This window comes from Phoxinus phoxinus (genome assembly GCF_949152265.1).
Source record: "Phoxinus phoxinus genome assembly, chromosome: 1".
Lineage (NCBI taxonomy): Eukaryota > Metazoa > Chordata > Actinopteri > Cypriniformes > Leuciscidae > Phoxinus > Phoxinus phoxinus.
The window spans coordinates 13,541,871-13,569,191 of NC_136876.1; the positions used below are offsets into that span (position 1 = coordinate 13,541,871).

General features: G+C 39.9%; 1 protein-coding gene across 2 annotated transcripts; it reads right to left on the minus strand.

Annotated features, from left to right (window-relative positions):
- Positions 1 to 2,193: 2,193 nt before the first annotated feature.
- Positions 2,194 to 27,271, minus strand: hlfa (HLF transcription factor, PAR bZIP family member a). Of its 2 annotated transcripts, none has more exons than XM_079609488.1 (4): positions 26,944 to 27,271; positions 25,358 to 25,702; positions 17,258 to 17,472; positions 2,194 to 6,989 (listed from the first exon to the last, which is right to left on the minus strand). In XM_079609488.1, exons 1-4 carry the CDS (start codon positions 27,056 to 27,058, stop codon positions 6,774 to 6,776), a joined length of 891 nt encoding a protein of 296 aa, XP_079465614.1. In that variant the 5' UTR covers positions 27,059 to 27,271; the 3' UTR covers positions 2,194 to 6,773. The 2 variants fall into 2 exon arrangements, with proteins under 2 accessions (XP_079465614.1, XP_079465613.1); XM_079609487.1 differs by having other exon boundaries at positions 5,652 to 6,992; positions 26,944 to 27,259.
- Between the last annotated feature and the right edge of the window lie 50 nt (positions 27,272 to 27,321).

The following is a 27,321-nucleotide window of genomic DNA, read 5'->3' on the forward strand; positions in this document are numbered from 1 at the left end:
AACTCTTGTGTATGTGTTTTTGTTTCATCCAAGTCATTATTCCAAGTTTCACACATAGATTAAAATGTTCACTACTGTACTTTTCTTTCAATTATTTTGCTCAAGATTTGCTTTCAAATATACATTTCGTGCAGGATATACTTTTTAAAGAAATTACACTCCAAAAATGCTAGAAAATTCCAAAAAATAAACAAGTCACTCCCACACCCCTATATGTTTTTATATCTTATATTAAAGGTACAAAATGTATAGAAGCTTGTTTCCACCACAGAATAAAAAAAGGTAATTGCGACTTTTTAATCACACAGCCAAAGTAAAAAAGTTTACATTCGCAATTTTGATCTCATAATTGCGTGATATAAATTCGCAATTGTGTGTTTAGAAAAAAAAAAATCAGTCTTTTTTTCCCCTTAGAATTGGACTTAATGTGAAAAACTATTATGAGAAAATGTGTCAGAATTGCGAGATAACGTCGCAATTAAAATGTTTTATTCTGTGGCAGAAACAAGCTTCCATAACAATGTAACTTATTTTTGTTCAAAATCAAAATTAAAATTAAATGAGTCAATACATCACCAATCCCTCTTCCAAAACGTGTTGTTTGTTGTCCCTGGTTCACTATGGTAAGCCTATATTATAAGTGTTTACATTTTAGACCTGTCGGGGATGGTTTTTGCGGGAAATTGTGTAGCTACGTGGGTGTCTCGTCATATCCGTAAATCGAGAAATGTTTCTCCGGTTATTTAAATGCGAGTCAACGAGAGAGAAAGGTCGACATATGGAGCCGCTAAATCTCCAACCTCCGAGGAATCATCCATTTTAAACCAACGCTGAACAGAGGAGAGTCTGCTGGAGAAAAGACAGAGTTCATGATAAAATAAGAATCGACATCGGCTCGACTTTTTGGAGAAGGCAAGAACTGAGGGATTTGAAATTGTGTTTTTATTACTCAACAGGTGAGTAGGCTACGGTATTTTTAACAGATAAAACAGCCATATCTATCTATCTAGCTCTCTAACATTGCAAAGCTTAAGTCTACAGTAGGCTAACGTCTTCTTCAGCTAGTCAGCTTGAGATCCTATCTAAACTGGTTATATTTTTATCCTGGTAGTGAATGTTTTATGAGCAGAATGATAATCACATTCATCCGCACAGTCCCGCAGAGCCGAAGCACTGCACAACCAAATCAATGTTCTTCCGTAAAATGCATGCAGTTTTGTTTTTTTAACCGCTAGAGGGCCAAAAGTTAAATACCGGTAGAGTAACGTAAGTAAACAACATAGACTTTTCAATTAGGTCTCATTTGGTAACAACGAGCAATACTTCCATCATTTATTAATATTAATCGTAGCTATTTATTCAACATTTACCAATTCATTTTTAAAATCACAATTTTACTGTTATCATTTGGCTATTTAATGAACTGCAAACTAACATGAACAATGAACATGAATTGTATTCGCTTATAAAGATGAATAAATGCTGCAAAATATTGTTCATGTTATATCTAACGCATTAGATAACACATGTTGACTTTATTGTGAAGTTTTAGTAAAGAGATCAAATTGAATTTCCCCCTTATTGATCATATATAAGTAGCTACCATCTACAGACAGGCATTAATTCAAGGAATCTTAAGGGAAAAATGCATTAACCGTTTCCAAATAACATTTTCAATTTGTAATTTCAATGAAATCTTTAGTTTTAAACATGGTTTAAAAGTTGGAATTCTAAACTAAAACGTGTGTGTGTGTATATATATATATATATATATATATATATATATATATATATATATATATATATATATATATATATATTGGAGAAATAATATATTTATTTTTTGGAGAAATATATTTAAAAAAATGTATGGACTTTCTTAAAACTTTGTAAATGATTCAATGCATCAGTGCATGTTATTCAATAGAAATGTGATTTTTAAATCAATGTAACTTGCTTCCTACCCCGGAATTGAACCCGCATTTTTTGTGTGTGTACTTTATGTACTTTCACTTGGAAACATCACATGACAGACATAGAACAGGACAGGTTATAAAGCACTTCAAGCCAAGCTACCATTTATGTTTTCAAGTGAAGGCCTTTTGAATTTTATTAAAGCATGCACAAATAATAGCTTCAAGGCCTCCCATTCAGACAATCTAAGAGTTATGAAAAAAGACAGAAAAGCACATATCTTGAGAGAAAACTGAAGACTTTATTGGACACTAAATGTACAGAGAGAGATAAGGGGTCAAAAGGTGGCAGCAGAGAGCAAAAGGTTCGGGTTTCTGCTTCCATTGCAATGACACACAAGATCAAACATCTCCAGCTTTGACGTCTCTCGCAGGTGTTGCCTTCAATACGGCGGCTCCCTTGAGAAATACATATGTGTAAAGTAAGGGCCGGGATTTTCAGCGGGGGGAGCCCTTTCTGTGCAGGTCCGATCCGGTCCAAGTAATTTAAGCTTTAAAATATGTGTGTGGAATCGTCTGTGGTAATTCAAGGCACTGAACTAAACAGGTTCAATATGGTTCTTCTAGGTTCCTTTCAGGACTGAGGTAGTGAATTTTACCAAAGGGAGACGCCAGCCTGTTTCCCACAATCTCACTGCTGTGTCCTTCCCTGTCCTTATGAGATTATGGACGCCAGAAAAGTATGAATACAAGAATATCTGCTCATGCAATCTATTGCCAAACCGTCTAGATTGAGTTGGACTTGCGTTTGTATGATGCCTTCACATGCTATCGGAAATGTCCTACACTATTGAAAATGCAGGTTTACTATTGGCATTGATGGTTTCATGAAGAACCTTAAACATCCATGAAACCTTTCCACTGCACAAAAAGGTACTTCAGTGGAAAAGGGTCCTTTAGATTATTAAATTGTTCTTCACACTAAGAAAAAAACATGGTTAGGCTATTTGAAGAACTCTTCACTGAAAGGTTCTCATGGGAACCCAACATGGTTCTTCAATGGCATTGCTATACGAAACACTCCTTTTGTAACCTTTTCATTTTTAAGAGTCCACTTCCCACATCTGAAGTGCTTCGTTGTCGGAAAGAATATGAATCATGGAGACATGGAGGATTATGCCTATTTTGGCGGGAATTAATATGAAAGCCAAAATGTATTTAATCAATATCCAATGGATTTTTAATAAAACAGTGTTGATGACAACCATACATTTACACAGTCCGCTTGCAGACAAATCTGAGGTTTGTAAAAGATATATAGTAATATCAAATTATACATATTTTACAAAGCGAAAAAAAAGCATTATTTGACCAAAACCTGTATATGGTAAACTTTTTTTTTTTTTTTTTTTTACGCATATAAACATATACATATGCTATTAGGTCACTATGCGGGGTTATTTCTCAAAAAAATGTTAGGTCATTTTTAAGATCATTGGGTTATTTTAGTAATTACCCAGCAGTTGGGTTAAATGCGGTTCTGCAGTGTATTTTGAATTTAATATGTACACAATTACTTAGCCTAATTTAAATGCTATAGACTCCCCAATATTCAGTGTGTAATTGAAAAATACTAGTTTTCAAATACAGATTGACTATCTGTTTAACACAAGTACATATTTTAATCTTTTAAAATAATGTCATGAAAAAAAAATAGTAAACTCAAATGTTGGGTTACTGTTAACCCAATTCATTGTGTGAAAATAACCCACAGATAGGAAGGAGCTATGTACCAATCCATAGTTGGATTGGGTTATTATTTCTAACCCAACGACTGTAACGGAAAGACAAAGCAATGTAAGTTGTGGGTAAAGGTGCGCGGTCGCGTTTCCCGTTTCTCTGTGAAATCCCGCCAAAGGAAACCGATTGTTCTGGAGTTTCACGTGAGGGTGAAAACAAGGTTTCACGCGCAATTTCACTCGTGTTCACGTTGGTCACGACAACAAAAAGCGATTGTTTTGTAAGTAAGTGACTTCTCTGTGAGCTGAATACATACGCTAATAGACAACGGACCTTTGATGTCCGCGAAATTTCGCTAAGACGACGACATTCAATAGTTCTCTCCTCCGCCGTTTTTAAAATGTATGGTCCGCCTAGCAATAAACTTCCGGTATCCAAATTTGACACGACTTGAGAGTTCATTATTCATGTCTAATTTCCGCCTAGGACCGCCATATTTATGGTAAGTCTGATAGCACATCAAGGCAGGATGATTTGGATTTTCAAGGTGACTATAAAACCATTTAATACTTTCCCCATCTAACAAGGAGAGGAACACATTGGTGAGATGCTGAAAACTCGGCTGGGTCTTCCTCTTGCCCTCAGGGAGGTTTTTCACGGGGCATTATTCACGAGAAGCGGTTTGGCTTAATCCTGGATTTATTTAAGTTTTGTACATTTGGACACAGTCTACACAGGGCTTCATACACGTGTCTCACATCTGCATTTATACAAAAAAGAAACAAACAGACATGAAAAAATAAAGGGAAATTAAAAGAAACAACAACAAAAAAAGTGCCATTTCTGCCCTCAATCGATACTCAACTATATGCACATCTGAATTTTAGCCTAAACTGGGGCAGACGGGGACTTTTACTGTCGACAATGAAGTCACCAGCAGGAACAGCAATCAAACCTGACCTGAGATCAGTCGTCTCGGGTTTAAAACCTGCGTCATCTGTTAGAACAGACAGAGAAAACTGATCTCAGACCAGAAAAACTTCTACAGGACACGTGCCTTACAAAAACCCTGGTACGCTCCAGAATTAACTTCACATACTCATACTACACACTGTATATTCTGCAGAAATAGTAGTATAGTCCGAACGTACCCAGTGACTCCATTGACACGACTTTTATAACATTCAACCCAAGCAAAAGCTGCCGCACTAAACATTCATTATCAACACTCTGCTTTGCAAAAGACTCAATTGTATAGACTAGAAAGTGTAGCCTTTAGACTTCCATTCAAAGAACCAATAGCAATGCTGCAGATGCGGTGTGTATAATGAAGGTCCATTACCGTTATACTGAGGAAAGGCAGCTTCTTCCTACAGGAAAAAAGCTACTGATGTACTTTCTGAACAATATACATATATATATATAATCTTTATGTTCTGGTGTGAGGTCCGGCTGCTAGTGTTCCCTGAGACAGAATACTAAAGGCTATCTGAAAAAACGAGGGTGCAGAAGGTTTTTAATGCCCAGAATTGAGGACATAATCGCGGGTTGCGTTTTTCCTCCCTGTTATATACTTCATAATCAAAAACTATTTTAATTAGCTCTGAATAATAGATAGATGTAGATATATACGCTATTATATATTTCTCTTGTACTACTCTGGATTGGTTGTGCCTTGGAAATATTCAAACAGTATTATATAGGAAAAAATACTGTACAAAAAAGCAACTTATAGAATCGTTTTCATATATATATATATAAACATTAAAACTCTGTTTTATCAATAAATCTGTGTGCTGTATCTTTTGGTCTGCAGTAAACAAACTGATTGGGTTTTAACCACAGTATTTGAGACAACACCGTCCTGCTTATCGAGCGCCTCTTCAAACACATTCATCACAGTCATACAGACGCGCAAAAGCTACTAAAGAAAGAAAGAAAAGTCACTACAAATTTTGAAAACAAACAAAAATTCTGAAACATGCTCTGGATTTAAAAAAAAATAATAAGAGGAGAGAATAAACGTCCATTCTAAAAAAATAAAAGAAAAAAAGACCCATTTACAGTTAGCTTGAAGCCGCAACTCTGAAACAATAGTCATGCTGAAATATCCAATAAAACAATAAGGGAAAAGTACTATACAGTCATAACAATAAGAACGGCTATAACAATTGTAGTAATTAACAGCTGAAAGTTTCGGGGGGGGGGATCTCAAAAATAAAAAAAAAGTCCATAAATATATTATCAGGCAGATTATAGTGTAGGTAGAAACATCGCACCAGATCAGATTGTGAAACACGCATTAGTGCAGGGAGTTAGAGAGCGAGAGAGAAAGAGACAAATAATGGATTCAGCATTTCTGGAGGGAAAAGTTTCTGCACGTACAGCAAAGTTATGAGGAGTACATGATGGCGCTATGAAACAGGCTTTGCAGAAACTTTTTACAGCTTACATTTCATGTGTTTTGCCCTCTGAAGAGATTCAGGCTTATTGCTCCATGGACAATGCAGGAAAGACGGAGAAAAAAAAAAAAGAAAAAAAACTACGCTGGTGTTGGTTTAAAAAGTAATGATGAAAATTAAACAGACAAAACACAAAGAACAAACATCATGTTCTGACACTAGCTAGTGTTATTACACACACTTTTACAGAACGAAAGGTGTCGGTGCGTTACAGCTATTCAACTAAAACACAATAATATACACAAAAACAGGAAGTGGGCGGAGCCTCCGGGGAGAGGGGGATGGACCGAGCGGATGATTGACAGACAGGAGGGCGAGAAGCGAGGAAAACATTTATCAGTCTGTGTTTGAAACGTTCCAGAGAAACCATGTAGAATCATTTCCGAAATAAACGATCCGTCGTTGGTGAAGGAATAAATGGACGAACAAACAAATGAAAGGAAAGAGAGAGCGAGCGAGAGAAGTGAGATTGAGAGGAGAAAGACAGACACCGAAACACACATGATAAACACATAAACTCAAATACCGAGAGAGAAAAGAAAAGAGAAACGTGAAAAATTAAAGGAGGATTTGGCGCCTCTTAAAGGGGCACGCAGAAGTTCCTGGAGGGGCGGGGCTTTGTGGATGTGGGCGGGGCTTGTGTGGGGGTGGGCGGGGCTCACAGAGGGCCGTGTCGCGCCTCGTATTTGGCCAGAACGTTCTTACAGCGGCCGAGTTCCTTCCTCAGGTCGGCCACCTCCTGTCGCAGCGCATGGTTCTCCTTCTCCAGGAATCCCGCGCGGATCGCGATCTGGTTCTCCTTCAGCCGGCGAGCGTCCCGGGACCGCTTGGCCGCGAAATTGTTCTTTCTACGCCGTGCCCAGTATTTGTCATCCTGCTCAAGGACGGAGAGACAAACAAATCAGAAAAACATAATTATTCTACCTGGTGGGTGGGTTACACTTTAATATGTTGTATATTATATTGAACTGACTGCTCAATAAACACAATTGTTCACAAAAAAGAAAAGAAAAACATAATTATTTTCACAATTCCGTTTGGAATTTTTTTTGCTGGTGACGCAAAAATGATACATTCATCGTTAAATCGAAACACGTTTCAAACATAAACAGTTTAGGAGTTTTTAAGACTTTTTTTGTCAGTCTTTGAGATATTTATGTATACTAACATTAGACCACAGAGTCACATGACGCATAACTGGCTTTCTGATTGGCTACACTCAGTTGCTTTAACCCAATTTTGGGTCAAATATGGACAAACCAAGCCATTGGGTTAAATTTTTTAATTGCATTTTTGATCCAACGTTTGGGTTTGTACATATTTGACCCAAAATTGGGTTAAAACAACCCAGCATTTTTTTTGAGTGTACGGTCATGTTTCCTGACGGATAGATTTGATCCATCAGAACTCACAGACTGTTGTGAAAAATAATAATAATAAATAATAAAAAAAAGTTTAATATTGACAGTGGAGGTTTTCCCATCTATTAAATTAAAGAATCATAATTAATTATTATGATTATGTTTGACTTTTTAGAATGATTGTGAACATTTATTATATTGGCACAGCATTTGCAAAAAGTAAAGCAACTACTTTTATTAAAGAAATATAGAAAATAAATAATGTAAATATACTGTGTTTTTTTTAAATATAAAAGAATGGGACAAGGGTTAAACATAAAAATAAATATAGCTGCAAGCAGCGATTACGGGCCCAAGCCGGTGGCACCGCCACCCCGGTGCCTTTAGTTGCACTAAAGGCACCAAGGTGGCGGTGCCACCGGCTTGGCCCCTTCATCGCTGCTTGCAGCTATATATATATACCATAGTAAATAAATACTATAAATAGTACTATATATAAAAACCGCCACCCCGGTGCCTTTAGGGTTCCTGCGCACGACGGGCAATAACGTAACTCCGCTTTGACTGCAAAAGTGCGCATCGAGGGCACATATCAACCACAAAGTATGCGTGAGCACCCTTCTGAAACCTAAAATGAAAAATTAGACACCCTACAGTCTCATGGACTTAACGGACACATGAAATCAGCAGCCATTGTAAGTACACAACACCGAAAATTCCTATGAAGTGTGGTATATATATTCATTGAAATTACTGTACTTTCAAACACTTGTTTAAAAGAAAAAACACATGTATACATAGTATAAAACACTAGATGGCACAATATACCTATTTTTAATAGAGTCTTTCTGCCCCCCTCCCCACACACACAGACACACACGGTGGGGGGGGGGGGGGGGGGGGGGGGGGGGTCAGACAGACAGGCGGACACACACACGCACACACACACACACACACACACACACACACAGAATGGCAGGGGGAACTCTGTCAGAGAGAGACAAAACCACATTCAAACCAAAATATCTGACTTCCTGTTGGTCGGAGCTAATGACTGTAAATGAGAAAGTTGTCCGGCTCGATGTGCACAAAATACATACAGAGTTTTGTGACTGTAGGTAAAAATAACCCCCCCACTTTAGTCAAAAGCATCTTGAAAGTAACACACTTCCTGCTGCCAGTTGGTGGCGCTATAACTTTGACTCACATTAGTTACATCCATGTGATCGGCCTCTTACAAAAAACGCACTACTGAAGTTTCATCAAGATCAGTTAATGTATGAGGATGTTATAACACACTTCCTGTTTCCAATATTCGCCATAAATTCGTTTCCTCGCCACGGCCAAACCGTTCGAGATATCAAAAATCCGTCCGCAATTTAGCATCCTCAATGTCTTGACTTCATGCTGACCGAGTTTGGTGGCGATCGAAATAATTTTCTAGGAGGAGTATATAAAATTCCAGGGGGATTCGTTTTTTAAACAACCCATAATAGCCGACTTCCTGTTGGACTGGCGTAAAACTTAGAGCACGAAAGTTGTTCGGCGTGATTAAATCTATATGTGTACCGAGTTTCATATTAATACATGCAAACGTGTTTGATATATGGACCAAGTTTTCGGACCACGTTCAAGGGGGCGCTGTTGAGCTCCCCTGCCACGCCCGGGTACCAGCTTCAGGCCGGCCCTGATGGCCGCAGGTTCTGACCTGTGTGCAAAGTTTCAAGAGTTTTCGAGCACGTTAAGGGCCCCAAAAGTGCCCGAGAAGTCCCACACAGCAGAGAAAGGGTTAAAATAAAGCCCCCCTCCTCTCTCACACACACAGACACTGAGAGAGACTGGCAAAATTCCCATCAAATCACATTCAAACCAAAATATATGACTTCCTGTTGGTCGGAGCTAATGACTGTAAATTAGAAAGTTGTCCGGCTCGGGGAGATAAATATAAATACCGATTTTTGTTACTGTAGGTAAAACTAATAACCCATTTTTGACTAAAGGTGGCGCTACTGAGCCCCTTACCACGCCCGTTTCTGAAACTTTGTACAAGTGTACTAGGCAATAAATGTAAAGTGTCTGTCGAGTTTCATGCAATTTCAAGTATGCTAAGAGTCTCAAAAACTTTAAAAAAGAATATTAAAGTTTGATGCGTTGCCATGGCAACAGTATTTAAGATATCAATAATCATTTCACAGGTCTACATCTGCCGTGTGTTTACATTATACAGATGAAGTTTGAAGCAAATCGGTAAAAATAAGAGGGTGATTTCAAAGCATTTTGAAAGTGACACACTTCCTGCTGCCAGTTGGTGGCGCTATAACTTTGACTCACAATAGTCACATCCATGTGATCGGCCTCTTACAAAAAACACACTGCTGAAGTTTCATCAAGATCAGTTAATGTATGAGGATGTTATAACACACTTCCTGTTTCCAATATTCGCCATAAATTTGTTTCCTCGCCACGGCCAAACCGTTCGAGATATCAAAAATCCCCTCGCAATTTATCATCCTCCATGTCTTGACTTCATGCTGACCGAGTTTCGTGGTCATCGGATGAATTCTCTGGGAGAAGTGTTTCAAATGCCAGAACATGCGTTTCCATACAACCCATAATAGCCGACTTCCTGTTGGACTGGCGTAAAACTTAGAGCACGAAAGTTGTTCGGCCCGATGAGATCTATATGTGTACCGAGTTTCATATTATTACATGCAAGCGTGTTTGATATATGGACATGTTTTTGAATCCCATTCCAGGGGGCGCTGCCGAGCCCCCCTGCCACGCCCGGGTCCCAGCTTCAGCGCGGCCCTAATGGCCGCGGGTTCTGACATTTGTGCAAAGTTTCAAGAGTTTTTGAGCACGTTAAGGCCCCCAAAAGTGCCCAAAAGGTAGTAAAATAATAATAATAATAAAGAAGAAGAAGAAGAAGAATAAATATAGCTGCAAGCAGCGATTACGGGCCCAAGCCGGTGGCACCGCCACCCTGGTGCCTTTAGTTACACTAAAGGCACCGGGCTGGCGCTGCCACCGGCTTGGGCCCTCCATCGCTGCTTGCAGCTATATTTATTTATATATATATATATATATATATATATATATATATATATATATATATATATATAAAGCCGCCACCCCGTTGCCTTTCGGGTTCCTGTGCACGACGGGCAATAACGTAACCCCGCTTTGACTGTCGAGAAGAAGTCTGCTTTAGAGCTTGTATCAGTGTGAGTCTTTCTGCTCCCCTCCAAACACACACAGAAAAGGGGGGGCTGTCTGTGTGTGTGCCCTCCCTCCCTCCCTCCCTCCCCACACACACACACACACACACACACACACACACACACACACACACACACACACACACAGAGAGAATGGCAGGGGGAACTCTGTCAGAGAGAGACAAAACCACATTCAAACCAAAATATCTGACTTCCTGTTGGTTGGAGCTAATGACTGTAAATGAGAAAGTTGTCCGGATCGATAAGCACAATATACAGACCGAGTTTTGTGACTGTAGGTAAAAATAACCCCCCCACTTTAGTCAAAAGTATCTTGAAAGTAACACACTTCCTGCTGCCAGTTGGTGGCGCTATAACTTTGACTCACAATAGTCACATCCATGTGATCGGCCTCTTACAACAAACACACTGCTGAAGTTTCATCAAGATCAATAAATGTATGAAGACGTTATAACACATCGTGTTTCTCTTTTCTCGCCATAACTTTGTTTCCTCGCCACGGCCAAACCGTTCGAGATATCAAAAATCCGTCCGCAATTTAGCGTCCTCAATGTCTTTACTTCATCTGACCGAGTTTGGTGGCGATAGGATAATTTTTCTTGGAGGAGTATATCAAATTCCAGGGGCATGCATTTTCATACAGCCCATAATAGCCGACTTCCTGTTGGACTGGCGTAAAACTTAGAGCACGAAAGTTGTTCGGCCCGATGATATCTAAATGTGTACCGAGTTTCATATTATTACATGCAAACGTGTTTGATATATGGACAAGTGTTCGAATCTCATTCCAGGGGGCGCTGTCGAGCCCCCATGCCACGCCCAGGTACCAGCTTCAACCCGGCCCTGATGGCCGTGGGTTCTGACCTGTGTGCAAAGTTTCAAGAGTTTTTGAGCACGTTAAGGGCCCCATAAGTGCCCGAGAAGTCGCACACTGCAGAGAAAGGGTTAACATAAAGCCCCCCTCCTCTCTCACACACACAGACACAGAGAGACTGGCAAAATTCTCAGATATTCTCCCATTCAAACCAAAATATCTGACTTCCTGTTGGTCGGGGCTAATGAGTGTAAATTAGAAAGTTGTCCGGCTCGAGGAGAACAATATCCATACTGATTTTTGTTACTGTAGGTAAAACTAATACCCCATTTTTGACTAAAGGTGGCGCTACTGAGCCCCTTACCACGCCCGTTTCTGAAACTTCGCACAAGTGTACTAGGCAATAAATGTCAAATGCATGTTGAGTTTCATGCAATTTGAAGCATGTTAAGAGCCTCAAATGCATCCAAAAAGAATATAAAAGTTTAAAGCATTGCCATGGCGACAGTATTAAAGATATCAATAATCCTTTCACAGGTCTACATCTGTCGTGTGTTTACATTATACAGATGAAGTTTGAAGCAAATCGGGTAAAAATAAGAGGGTGATTTTAAAGCTTTTTGAAAGTGACACACTTCCTGCTGCCAGTTGGTGGCGCTATAACTTTGACTCACAATAGTCACATCCATGTGATCGGCCTCTTACAGCGAACACACTGCTGAAGTTTCATCAAGATCAGTTAATGTATGAGGATGTTATAACACACTTCCTGTTTCCAATATTCGCCATAAATTCGTTTCCTCGCCACGGCCAAACCGTTCGAGATATCAAAAATCCCCTCGCAATTTATCATCCTCCATGTCTTGACTTCATGCACACCGAGTTTCGTGGTGATTGGTTGAATTTTCTAGGAGGAGTATTTTAAATTCCATTGCATGTGTTTTTTAAACTACGCCAAATAGCCGACTTCCTGTTGGGCTGGGGTAAAAAGTCAGAGCATGAAGTATATATGAACCGATGAGATCTATAAGTGTACCGAGTTTCATATTATTACACGCAAGCGTGTTTGATTTATGGACCAAGTTTTCGGACCGCGTTCCAGGGGGCGCTGTCGAGCCCCCCTGCCACGCCCGGGTACCAGCTTCAGTCCGGCTCTAATGGCCACGGGTTCTGACATTTGTGCAAAGTTTCAAGAGTTTTTGAGCACGTTAAGGCCCCCAAAAGTGCCCAAAAGGTAGTAATATAATAATAATAATAAATAAATATAGCTGCAAGCAGCGATTACGGGCCCAAGCCGGTGGCACCGGCACCCTGGTGCCTTTAGTTACACTAAAGGCACCGGGCTGGCGCTGCCACCGGCTTGGGCCCTACATCGCTGCTTGCAGCTATATTTATTTATATATATATATATATATATATATATATATATATATATATATATATATAAAAAGCCGCCACCCCGGTGCCTTTCGGGTTCCTGTGCACGACGGGCAATAACGTAACTCCGCTTTGACTGTCGAGAAGAAGTCTGCTTTAGAGCTTGCATCAGTGTGGGTTCTGCAAAAGTGCGCATCGAGGGCACATATAAGAAAAAAAAATTTATATATACATATATATATATATATACCGGTATGTGTTTTGTTAAACTACACTCAAAAAAATTAACTAGGAAGGTTGTGCACTTTACATAATATATTTATATTTAGTTTACTTATAATAATTGTGTTTGTTGACTTGAAATGTTTTTTTCTATTAAGGTCCACGTAATTATGTCTCATCTTAACAGTACAAAATCCTAACGTGTTGTCTAAACACAAACCATTTATGTTAAGTAAAAAAAATCTTACATCCAGAGGGTGGCGGTATAGTGCGACGCCAACTGCCATTTTGCCCTAACTTAATTTGATTGTGTTCAATCTGCTTAAATATAAAATTAAATTTACTTAATCCGTTTGTGTTGGATTACATGATTGATTTGTGTTGCATTAACTGAAACTGGGCGGTGCTTGTTAGTTCCCAGCATGCTTTGCATATGGTTAAATTAAGAGAGAATAAATGTTCAAATTAAGTGTTATTTTATGTTTTTTGAGAAAATTAGAAAAGGGGAAGACTTGATAGTGTGTAATTGTGTTTAATGTTCAAATACATTGGAATTATTAGAACCATTTAAATTACAGTGGGTTACCATTGTGGAGAAGAGTGGAGCATTTTGTTTGGCTGTGGACTGATTCCATAACATTCAACTGCTTTGGTTGAAGGAGCATGTAAATCTTAACATTTACTAACATGTGCTACTGCTAGCAAATAGCTAGCTATATAGTCTATCGATTTAATTATGTGTCACTAAAATAAATGAAATATTAATGGATGATTGACAATAAAAAACTCTTGAATCATGTCAGAAAACCTTAAAATTAGTTGGGCTGACACTATTAAATTAAGCTGTGCCAAACCACAGTAAATAAGTTAAATCAACCTTAATAAATTAAGTTGACCCAACGTAAGTACATTAAATTGGAATAACAGAATTGCATAATGCTGAAATAAAGCAAGTTAATCATGTGGAAATCCTTTCCATGATTTTTTTATGTTCATTCAAAGAGTAATTTTTTTGAGTGTATAAACTCTTGTCAAACTGTAACCTACAACTGTCACCCAACCAAAATCTCTCTCTCTCACACACACACACACACACACACACACAGTTTAAAAGCAAAAAAAAATTATCCAACCTCATTTAAAAACAGTCTGTCGGTGCCATCTTTTGGACATTCATCATATTGCATTGGTTTTAATTTCTTGTCCTCAAACAGAGCAGTAATCTGTTTATTTTAAGCAGCAAAGATCAGCAGCAGGAGTCCGATTTCATTTACTGTAAGAACAATAGGCTATTGAACTCACAATTCAAGCAATCCACCCCGAACTATAGAGCCAAATCATGAAACTAAAAAGCGCATGGTTGAGACAAAGATAATTTTACTTGCCCAACCTGATTAGAACATGGGGGAAAAAAGAAACAAAATCCTGATTATAACATTTATTGTAAGCTGCTATCGATAGTGCATTATAAATACATTACTCACGGTAACAATGTTGCGAAGCACTCACAAAATAATCCCAGTGAACAATTAAAAAATGGGGCGTTTTCATATTTTCTAACATGATACAGTTAAGCAACCTCACACGACGAGTCCTCTTTTCATGAATACCACCATCACAATTGAAAAATTGACATTGATTTCATACAACAGTTCAATAAATGCATAAAATGAGTCAATTACACTTTAGATGCAATGTTCCTGTTTTTGTTCTGTTTCAGCAGCGAAAATAGTTCAACAAAGATCACAGCAGAACCATCGCGCATCTCACAGTGTTTTTTCATTAGTGAATGATTCCGCTTTTTGAAAGAATCGCTTGACTCAAAGATTCAATTATCAATCAATAGACAACTGTCTCATTCATTAATGACTCAGTCGTTCAAACGACTCGTTTGAACGAATGAATCAATGACTCGCTCATTAAGACGGTCGCCTTGCGACACTTAAAGGAGGTTTAGTGTTATGTTCAAAAGTATAGCCTATCATTCTTTCCAACGATCGTTAATTAACTTATATTTAAAACAATCTCATAACATTATTTAATGCATTGTTATTTTTCAGTTTAAAATATTTAATTTGATCAGCCACAGGGTGTCCCTATAGTGTCTTATTATTCTAAATAATTTAATTTATTGATCAAATTTAGACATTAAAAATGAAATATGAAGCATACATTTAATAAGAGTAGGGGTGTGACTAGGTACAGATATTAGGCTACAATATACAGATTTAAATATATAATCGCGCTCCACCGTCGATTTGAGATTGCAATGCACGTGTGTGTGTGTGTGTGTGTGTGTGTGTGTGTGTGTGTGTGTGTGTGTGTGTGTGTGTGTGTGTGTGTGTGTGTGTGTGTGTTAAAATAATTTAGTTTAGTTAGAGAACGGGCACTAACCTATTAAAACCTGAACGTGTCCGCTTAATAAAACGTGAGTTGAACGAGAGTCGCAGCAAAGATCAGTCCAATTTCATTAATCATCATGGGTGAAGAGCAGACTGAAAAGATGATGACGGAATATTTTGTGTAAAAACGACTATTTAAGCGAATCTGTCATTGTACTGTTTTATTGTTTTCCATTAAGAATAATAGGCTATTGAACTCGCAATTCAAGCAATAACGCGTTCACGGCGAGGAACGAGCAGAACAGAGTGTGTTTTAGTTCATTCCTACTGGACGTCCAGTACTTACTTTCGCTTTTAAGTTAGCGATTTAAAAGCTCCCGCCGGTGTCACACGTCGATTAACCGGTGGGAAAATATCCTCACACAGTCACTCTAATAAATATATATTTATGTCTGAACTATTTTGATCTCATTTAGACCTTACATGCTGGCATTGACTGTCATACATCACTAGAGGGCAGTATAGCCCTATGTATGACTTGATTTTTATTAAATAGCCCTATTCTGTTGGTCTGAGCTAATGACTGTAAATTAGAAAGTTGTCCGGCTCAAGGAGAAGAATACATATATAGATTTTTGTGACTGTAGGTAAAACTAACCCCCCCTCTTGGGTCAAAAGTATCTTGAAAGTGACACACTTCCTGCTGCCAGTTGGTGGCGCTATAACTTTGACTCACAATAGTCACATCCATGTGATCGGCCTCTTACAGCGAACACACTGCTGAAGTTTCATCAAGATCAATTAATGTATGAGGATGTTATAACACACTTCCTGTTTCCAATATTCGCCATAAATTTGTTTCCTCGCCACAGCCAAACCGTTCGAGATATCAAAAATCCCCTCGCAATTTATCATCCTCCATGTCTTGGCTTCATGCACACCGAGTTTCGTGGTCATCCGATGAATTCTCTAGGAGAAGTGTTTCAAATGCCAGAACATGCGTTTCCATACAACCCATAATAGCCGACTTCCTGTTGGACTGGCGTAAAACTTAGAGCACGAAAGTTGTTCGGCCCGATGAGATCTATATGTGTACCGAGTTTCATATTATTTCATGCAAGCGTGTTTGATATATGGACATGTTTTTGAATCCCATTCCAGGGGGCGCTGGCGAGCCCCCCTGCCACGCCCGGGTCCCAGCTTCAGTCGGGCCCTGATGGCCGCAGGTTCTGACATTTGTGCAAAGTTTCAAGAGTTTTTGAGCACGTTAAGGCCCCCAAAAGTGCCCAAAAGGTAGTAAAATAATAATAATAATAATAATAAATAATAATAAATAATAATCCGAAGAAAAACAATAGGGCCTTCGCCTTTTCAAGGCTTGGGCCCTAATAAATAATAAAGAAGAATAATCCGAAGGAAAACAATAGGGCCTTCGCCTTTTCAAGGCTTGGGCCCTAATAAATAATAATCCTTTGGAAAACAATAGGGCCTTCGCCTTTTCAAGGCTTGGGCCCTAATAATAGAGAAGAATAATCCGGAGGAAAACAATAGGGCCTTCGCCTTTTCAAGGCTTGGGCCCTAATAAAACAATACTTTAAAATTAAGTGGGTTTATCAAATAATAATAACATAAATACAAAATGTGTACAAATTTTTTTTATATATTTGTGCAATAATAATAATTATAATATTTTATGTTATATTTTTTTCCACGACTATTTGGAGAAAGACAAAATAATAATAGTGCTCCTCATTTGTCTTAGTGTGTTTTAATGTCAGTGTTTTTACCTTCATATCATCAGGAATGAAGATCTTGCGCGCCTTCTTGATCATGGGCTGTGGCTTCAGCTCCTCTGCGCTGAACTTGCGCTTGCGAGGGTCGAAGATCTCCTGTCCCGGGACGCTGGAGAGGGCGAGGTCAGCGGGGTCCGGCTCGTATCCGGTCGGAACCTGGATGGAGTCGGGATCTATCGGACTGGGCGAGTCACGGGAAGAGGGGAGAACTGAGAGAGAGAGAGAGAGAGAGAGAGAGAATTAATATTTTGTAATGATAATATTTAAATTGACCTTTAAATGACCATTTCAAACATAGCTTTAATTATTATATTATCCAACATTAATACCTTATATTGTGACCAAAGACACATTTATCTTTTTATTTATTAAGTAAATAGGATCAAATGTCATATCATGTTGATTTTGTGTAAATATGCACTACCAGTTTCTGACCACTAGGGGCCACATTAACACACCTTATAGCCACACATATTCACACATTTACACACACGTCAAAATATTAATAATTTAATAACTATACTAATCAATTGAAAAATATATATGGTTTTACATTATATAACAATTTTTCTGAATTTGCATTGATGCTGTAAAGGCGACTGTGTGATTGATTTACAAAAAGACTTTAAACCCGAGCAAGATGCAAGATAGAAGTATGTGTGTGTGTGTGTGTGTGTGTGTGTGTGTGTGTGTGTGTGTGTGTGTGTTTCTGTTCATTAGTGAAGGATTAGATGATCAAATTAAACTCTTGACTGATTTAAGGGTCATTAAACAAGAGTTGGCGTACGGCCACACACGCAATCACCACACAATACAACACACAACAACACTGCCTGAATCACACAACCGCAATACACCAGTAAACTGCTTCAACACACAACACCCATTAATATGAGGAACTGTTACTGTACAGAAACACACGGCAGGGGTCAAAGGTCAAGCTGTTTGCTCAGGGAGGTTTCATCATGACCTAGATTGCCTGTGTGTGTGATATACATTTGTGTGTGTTGTCCTTCCAGACGTACAGTATTACTGTATAACAGCTCGGACCTCCACACAACTGAAACACCTCTCTCTCTCTCTCTCTCTCTCTCTCTCTCTCTCTCTCTCTCTCTCTCTCTCTCTCTCTCTCTCTCTCTCTCTCTCTCTCTGAGAGCCTGAACTTGTCTTCAAGGCCAGAGGTGAGGGGGTGGAGCTGTGCTGACCAATCACAGGTCAGTGTCCGACTGGTGGGCGAGGTTTGAGGACAGCACTGCACTATAATGAAGCTGTAACAATGACAGTATATGTGATTGCGTGAGTGATTGCGTGAGTTAGTGTGTGTGAGTGAGTGAGTGAGTGAGTGAGTGAGTGAGTGAGTGAGCGAGAGAGTGAGTGAGTAAGTGAGCGAGAGAGAGGGTGAGCGAGAGAGAGTGAGTGAGTGAGTGAGTGAGTGAGTGAGCGAGAGAGTGAGTGAGTGAGTGAGCGAGAGAGAGGGTGAGCGAGAGAGAGTGAGTGAGTGAGTGAGTGAGCGAGAGAGTGAGTGAGTGAGTGAGCGAGCGAGAGAGAGGGTGAGCGAGAGAGAGGGTGAGCGAGAGAGAGGGAGTGAGTGAGTGAGTGAGTGAGCGAGAGAGTGAGTGAGTGAGTGAGTGAGCGAGAGAGAGGGTGAGCGAGAGAGAGAGTGAGGAGCGAGTGAGAGTGAGTGAGTGAGTGATTGTGTGTGTAAGTGAGTGAGTGAGAGAGAGAGAGAGAGTGAGCAAGCGAGAGAGTAAGTGAGAGAATGAGTGGGTGAGTGAGTGAGTGAGTGAGCGAGCGAGAGAGTAAGTGAGAGAGAGAGTGAGTGAGTGAGTGAGTGAGTGAGTGAGCGAGCGAGCGAGAAAGTGAGTGAGAGAATCAGTGGGTGAGTGAGAGAATCAGTGGGTGAGAGAGTGAGTGAGTGAGAGAGAGAGTGAGTGAGTGAGTGAGTGAGTGAGTGAGTGAGCGAGCGAGCGAGAAAGTGAGTGAGAGAATCAGTGGGTGAGTGAGAGAATCAGTGGGTGAGTGAGTGAGTGAGTGAGTGAGTGAGTGAGTGAGTGAGTGAGTGAGTGAGCGAGCGAGAGAGTGAGAGAATCAGTGGGTGAGAGAGTGAGTGAGTGAGTGAGTGAGTGAGCGAGAGAGTAAGTGAGTGAGTGAGAGAATCAGTGGGTGAGAGAGTGAGAGAATCAGTGGGTGAGAGAGTGAGAGAGTGAGTGAGTGAGTGAGTGAGTGAGTGAGTCCTGCTCCGCTGGTGAGTGTGACCGTTCTATGAACCCTGGCCTTCACTTCCTCAAACACACACATACACACACACACACACTCAGGGAAGGGAGGCGTCTGCGCTCTGGGAAGGAAAAAGATGCCCTAACTGGCTCTATTTAAACCAGAGATAGCGCCGATAACAGGAGAAACGAGCCGTGAGAGAAACACACATCAGAGATAAAACAAGCCACACGACAACAACTGTGAGTCAAACCAAAAAAATGCCTGAATGTCACTGCATTTGACAAGCAAGTTTATCGTAAAGAAAGATCTCAAGCAAACTAATTTGACTGAACGAAGCGACCCGAGTTTCTTCATTTACAAGAAATGATGTATTAAATTGATCAAAAGTGACAGTATAGACAGTTATAAAAGATTTATATCTCAAAGAAATGATGTTAATTCTGAATCCTGAAAATGTTTCCAGTTTCCACAAAATATGAAGCAGCAACTGGTTTTCAACACTGATAATAATCAGAAATATTTCTTGATCATCAAATCCTTAGAATATTTCTGAAGGATCATGTGACTCTGAAGAGTAATGATGCTGGAAATCCAGCTTTGATCACAGGAATAAATTTCATTTGAACATAAATTCACATAGAAAACAGATATTTTAAATTCTAATAATATTTCACAATATTAAGTTTTTTAGAGTATTTTTGAGCAAATAAATGCAGCCTTGGTGAGCAGAAAATACTTCTTTCACAGATCTTTCAGACTCCAAACTCTCGAGCATGTAAACTGACCAGCTAAAGCTTGACTGCTTCGAGTCATTCAAACGAACGGTTTATGAGCGATTCAGAGATGTCAGGTTATTATTTCTTCAACGCTGAACAATAACCCTTTGCCCTTCCTTGTTTCGCTCTGCCAGCAGAAGATAAGCGTTCCTCACGCACATCGAGAGCGAAGTCCACTAATCACAGGCGTTTGAACCGACAGACGCTTACAGTGTGATTTAAATTTAAAGTAAGAATTAAATTCATATAAATGCATTTAAGTGAGTGTGGAATAAGAGTGTGCCGGATCTGGGCCGACACTGTTGCTGTCTGGGTTTGAATTGAATTGGTTTGAATGGAACACACACACACACACACACACACACACTATTTACAAAAACATTTTATTTTATCGACAAAAATCATTATTTATAAATGCCACTTAATATATATATATATATATATATATATATATATATATATATATATATATATATATATATATATATATAGACCCTATGTAATTATATTTTAATTCGTTTTTATGGACCAGAGGAAAAACAACTAATTTCCCATAAATTGATATCAATATATATATATATATATATATATATATATTCAAATACATTATGTATTCAAAATACATATTTATTTATGTTTTAAATTTAAAGATATTTGTATTTAAAATATTTAACATCAATATTTGCTAAATCAAAAAAAGATTTGATGGCTCTTAATTTGACAGTACTGAACTGTAAAGCTGATCTACATATCAGAGAGAGAATGTATTATTTAGTGTTGAATTTCTGTGAATTGCAATTCAGTAAAACTCCTGTGTTGTGGTCAATTCAAATTCAACTAAAGGAGCCAATGCTAAAATTAAAGGGAACACTTTTTTTAAAGGTGCCATAGTTACAAGTTACTACATGCACTTACTATAGTAATAACAAAATTAAGCATAATTACAAGCATGACTAACCCTTAATCAAACCCTATTAGCTAAACTAATAAGTACACAGTTAATATTACTCGGTACTTATTTGAGGTAAAGTACAATGTAACTACGCCACCTTAAAAAAAAGCGTGACCAAATTCAATTCTGCATTTTGCTCGACCTGGCAAACAACAGCCAGCGTCTCTGCGGCCAGTCAGTGTGAACGAGGCTCAAAATACACACACACTTTGCTGTGAAAACCGTGTAATATCTCAGCATGCATGTTTGAGAGATGCTTTATTTGCAGCGCTGGTGTCGTTTACTGAAAGCCGCACGTGAATCAGACTCCGGCAATGTGAGAAGAAAAGACCGCGCGCTTCAGAGAAACGGACAGGCGGCGTGGCCTCTGCAGGTGGGCGGGGGCGAAGGGGCGTGGTCTCGCGGGGCAGAGGGGCGGAGCCTGTTGAGTGGCAGGTGGCCTTGACAATCGCTCTCTCTCTCTGCTCGTCACACGCGGCAGCATGTGTTCATCACATGGCAGCACACACACACACACACACACACACTGCTCTGACTTCACGCGAACCGAAATGTGCAGAGCAGAGCCTGAACCGCTCGTCTAGACTGAAGCACATGGGAACGCACATGCAGAAATGTAAACAAGCACTGAAGACACACACACACACACACCCAGTGGTTGTGACGGTCACACTTGGCTGAGGGTTTTACAGCATCACTTATGTAACTGAGGAGGACTGAGCTGGAATGCTAAACGAAAGCTATAAACGGATCTGTACAGAGAGATGTCTAATAAAACCCGTCACACGGTTGCTGGACGGACACTTCACTTTTATTCCCTTCAAGTGGCTGTAAAGTCTCCACATCTTATAAATCCTGTAGGTTTCGCATTACACACAACTTCTCTCGGATGCAACAATTTCATTATTTTAATTTGTAAAGTATTTATACACCTTGGTAGCAATTTATAGTGCTTTTCATTTTAATTTGCATTAAAAACAATTGTATTAAAGTCATTGATGCCGTCATGAGAATTTAAGGTGAAAATGTGCTAAATCGTCATAATTTCTTTATGCAAAATATGATTATTTTTACACATTCAGGGGTGTGTTGTGAGATTTACACACATAATCTACATTTACTGTATATATATAGGAGTGAACTGGGTGTGTTTGTTTGTCTTTCAAATATCCATTTTTCATCCATATGTGTTTCAATACCTCATCATTACTAACGTCATGAAGTGCTTTAGAGTGTCAATGGGATGAATGTCGCAACTTCATAGGGTTTCCATATACATTAGCCGTAAACACACCTGCCATTTAACGCACTGCATTTTCATCAAATTGAAGGCGTAACGCATGTCTTCGGGGGTTTGTTTGTCTAATTTCACACGGCAGGTTTCGGCGCTGTGAAAGTGTGTGAAAGCATGTGAAAGTCACTGTCTCGTGAAGGAATGATTGATCAATGTGACGTCTGACTCTGAACGGCCCTCAGGAGCTGTCAGTCATGTTTGGGCAGATGAGCCGTTCCTTCATAGTTTGAATAACAAAATGAGCTTTTTTTTTGGTAACACTTTACTGTAAGGTCCCATTAGTTAATACATGAACTCAGGCTCTGTTTACACCTGGTATTAAGATGCGTTTTGGTCGATCGGATCACAAGTGGACGACTCTAAATACAGGTGTGAACGGGTCTAAAGCGTTTTGAGCTTGTCCACTTTCCACCACTTCCAGAGGTAGTTGAAAACACTCGACCGGATTGCTTTCGTAGTGTAAACGCTCATGTGATCGAATGTGTTCAAACAGACACAAAAGGCCGTCTACACTCTGCTTACTGACCTAATGCGTAAACATTATGGGAATCGCGCTAGCAGACAGGATTTAAACTGTCGGCTGAAGACCCAAGTTTGGTTTGAAGACGAGAAACGCACCAATTGACCCTTCGCAGGGAGCTTGATTGACAGGTGATCTGACCAATCATACTTCGCCATCCGCCATTTTGTTCGACAAAGCAGTCAGGAGAGTTAGTAGATTAACATGGGAGGATTTGAACTTGAGAAGCGGAGTGTACTGACGCCTTTCCGCGGTTAAAACAACATTCCTTCTGATGTTCATTCATGTTTATTTGATGCTATAAATGAACTAGAAGGAAGAGATGATCGGTTCACGAGCAGCTTTAACTGAGACTCTACAGCGATCTGTCAGACACATTAAAGAGACACAAAACGGTATTTATTGTTTACATTTCTTTTAAAAAATGACCAAATTTGAAAGGTGAGACTTTGTTTAATATCAAAGTAACCTGGTCTGTCCTGTATGTCAGCGTGTTGTCAGTCTCCTCTCTGTTCCGCGATGTATTTTTCACTGCGTGAGAATGGTGTGTGTGTGAGAGCGGTGTAGCTTGTCGGACATAGCGACAGTAACTAAGGGTCTTTGCGAACGGTCAATCACAATGTTCTCTCACCATTCCAGATTTCTAACACACACTCACTCAGAGCAGAAATGAAACCTGCGGTTCTCCGTATGTTTTTCCGTCGTGTTCATATGTAAATTGTGGGAGTTTATTTCGTCCATTATATCGAAAGATCTGAAAAAGCCAATACATTCACCCGCTCATAGGCCGCCTCCTCGAAGAAATCAGGACAGAAGTGTTTGAAAGTGGACAAAAGATACGGATTAAGGCTATGTTAACAAGGAAACGATCTGAAGAGAAAACGCAAAAGTGGCGTTGCGTTATCACTTTTTATTCTGCGTTTAGACGAGCGTTGTGGGGGGGAAATCTGCGTGCATATGGTGACGCAAAAGTGTGTGAAATTCGATGTAGTGTGCACTCCAGGCGGCTAGGTGGCAACGTGAAGCACTGAAAGTGAAAGAGCCGCTGGCACCGTTTTTCATGTTTAATACGGTAAAGCTACTGCTTTAACCCTCGGTGCTCTTCGCGTGTCGCTCAAATTTTTTTTTTTTTGTCAATGAAATTAATGCTATATTTTAGTTTGATAATGTTTGGTTATTTTCCTGTACTGGCGCATGCCTGTGACGTAAACACGTACGCAACGAGAGCAGATCGGTGCCTTCACTGTCTAGCAGACTTTTGCGTTTGTACCGTTTTTACCCTTTAGACGGGAACGCGACGGTGGAGTGTTTTCAAGATTTCCACTCTGGAGGGTGGTTTCACTTTTTTTGCGTTTTTAAGCCCCAAAAACGCCGTCGCCGTGTAAAAGAAAGGCACATCCAATAAAATATTTTTACGTTTTCACCTGCAAGCGTTCTCTTGTAAACAGGGCCTTAAACACCAGGTGTGAACGGGAATGTGTCTCCCTCGTCTACTTGTGATCCGATCGACCAAAACACATCTTAACACCAGCTGTAAACAGGGCCTAAGATGAACTAACAATGAGTAACACATTTGCTATTAGTAATGAATGCTTTAGAAGGATTTCTCATTGTTACAGTAGTTGTTGTTAACTAATGAAACCTTATTGTAACGTGTTTTTAATGCTTTTTAGATGCCTGTCACTGTATAAGGCAACACTGCGTCAGCATAAACTGTCTATGGTTTTTGTTGCAGAAATGTCACGATCATAATAACAGGCCCCAATAGAGTCAGTATCAGAAATGCATTTATGTCTTCTATATGCATGAGTGTGAAACTCCTCTAGCAAAAAAGAAAACACCCGACAACATGGACTTCAAACCGAACACACACTGTAGCAAAGTCCAAGGAATCTCTCACTTATGCGACCCGTGACGTCCGGCCGGAGCTTGAGTTTTGGGTAATTATACGTTAGTGAATCTTTAAAGGGCTCCAGAGATCCGATATCTCCAGAGCGACAGAAAACAGAAGTGGTGCAGAAAGCCATTGAAACTTTTTATTGATGTTTAACCAGCGCAACACGCAGAGGACGATAAACTCAACATACACTCTTAACAATAAAGGTTCTTTATTGTCATCCGCGGAACCTCTGCGTTCCACAAAAGGTTCGTGGAATGTTCTTTACACCAAGGTTCTTTTAGGAACTGTTCACTGAAAAGTTCATCGGGGAACCAAAACTGGTTCTTCTGTGGCATGGCTGCAAAAAACACCATTTTATGTTTCTGTGTGTGTGTGTGTGTGTGAAGAGAAAGCATATTCGGGTGTGTCAGTGAGTTAGTGACGGGACATTACCTGCTCTGCTGGGACTCTGGAGGCAGTTCTGGGCCCCGATCCCCGAGTGAACGGAGGTGGTGGCCCGGTTGCTGAGATCCACCACTGAAGGGGTCGGCGGGGTGGAAGGAGGCTGTGGTGGCAGGGGCTGCTGGGAAGGCTGGTTCTGCTCGCTCTGAGAGTTGGCGGGAATATTGTTCTCCAGCAGAAACTCCTCTAAATCCATGTACTCCAGCTGGAAGTTGTCTCCATCGTACGGCAGGGTCTTGTCCCACAGCGTCGGCCCCAGGAAGGCGGACTGAGGGGTGTTTAGACCGTTTCCATCCTCTTCCAACTTCTTTTCCTTCTCTTTCTCTTTCCCGAACCCTGCATGGAGGAACAAGGTGGAGGCATTATTGTCGCCATTCAAACAAACACACACACACACACACACACACACACACACACACACACACACACACACACACACACACACACACACACACACAAATAAAATACTGTCATCTTTTAAGCACATTTATGTTGTTCCAAACATGTACGGAAATGTTTCATTCAACAAAACTGAATGAGGAATACTAGGCCTGTTACGATCGTGAATATTCTGCTGACGATTAATCATCATGTATATAATATAATATAACGAGTAATGATTGCAATTAATCATCTAATTCAGTTTTGGTCATGTCACTTCTTTTTTTTTTTACAAAAATGTACTATATATTTTATAATATCTTAACAAAATGCAGTTCTAAAGCATCTTAAAAGTGGTCCACACCACATATTGCACTTTATTCAAAATCATACAACTTTAATCTCACTTTTGACCGTTTGTTTCTTTTGAGTCATGTCATGCTCAGTTGTGCCAGTCACTTGCACTGGAAAAGAGTGGCTGCTTTCCAGCATTTCTCATTAAGCATTCCAGAGAACAAACAAAGTACAGTTTTGCAATGACATGAGGGGTGAACTAATCCAAAGAAAATGCACCCAAATCAACATGATTTTAGTGTGCGGGCTGAAAAAGGCATGCAAATGCTATATCATGCGAATGCACGTCATCCTTAGGAGGTGCAACCAAAGACAAGAACAACCTTGTATTTATACTTTAAATATGTGATAAGGACTGTTGAAGCACAAACACAGCTCAGTGGCGCCCTCTAAAGGGAAATATGAGGGAAAATATCATCTCCATTGCGTGCCAACTTCATCTATCCGCATAAAGTCGGTATTGGTTCAGTAGACTCTATTTATTCCTCTTCTATGAGAGCAAGTGTTGTAATATAAGCATATTTTAAAAAGATACCATCATGCATTTCGGTTAAATCCCCTGCGCAATGGATTTATGTTTGCGCGTAAAATTATTGCAATGCAAAAATTTTTATAAATAAACAAACTTCCAGCCCGAAATCACATCAGAACTCAAAGCGATTATACATGAGAGCATGCATGCATGAGCAGGTACTGGTAACGGCGTGAAAACACACGCGCTTTTACGCGCAGATAACAAGGAAAGCAAAGCGCGCGCCGCGCCTGACAAACATCAGCTGGTGCAGAACACTCTTTAAACCCCCCAAAAGCAAACCTCACTAAAGGTCTATCCATCTGTATACCTTCATCGTGGTGAAAGGGCAGTTTCATGGGGTTCTCCAGCAGGGATTTCAGGACGCCGTGAGTCGGAGGTAGGAAAGTTGGGTTCATAGGAAGAGGTCGAGACATCTTCTCCATGGCGTAAAGGAAAGAACAATCTTCCTGAAGAAATGAAATAATAATAAAAAAATATTTATAAAAACTCTGCAATAGGGTACGGGAATAGAGTCCTCAGCCCGTGCGCGGCACCGATGAGCGGCGGCTGGTCTCGCGCGTCCGTGAGTTCGTTAGGCTGGAGCGCAAAAGCGCAACTGATTCGCTATTCCATGTGCGAAGACTGACGTCCGTGACGTCAAAGAACAGGGCAAGCTGCTGAATAAAGCCCTGGCCAATGAGAGCGC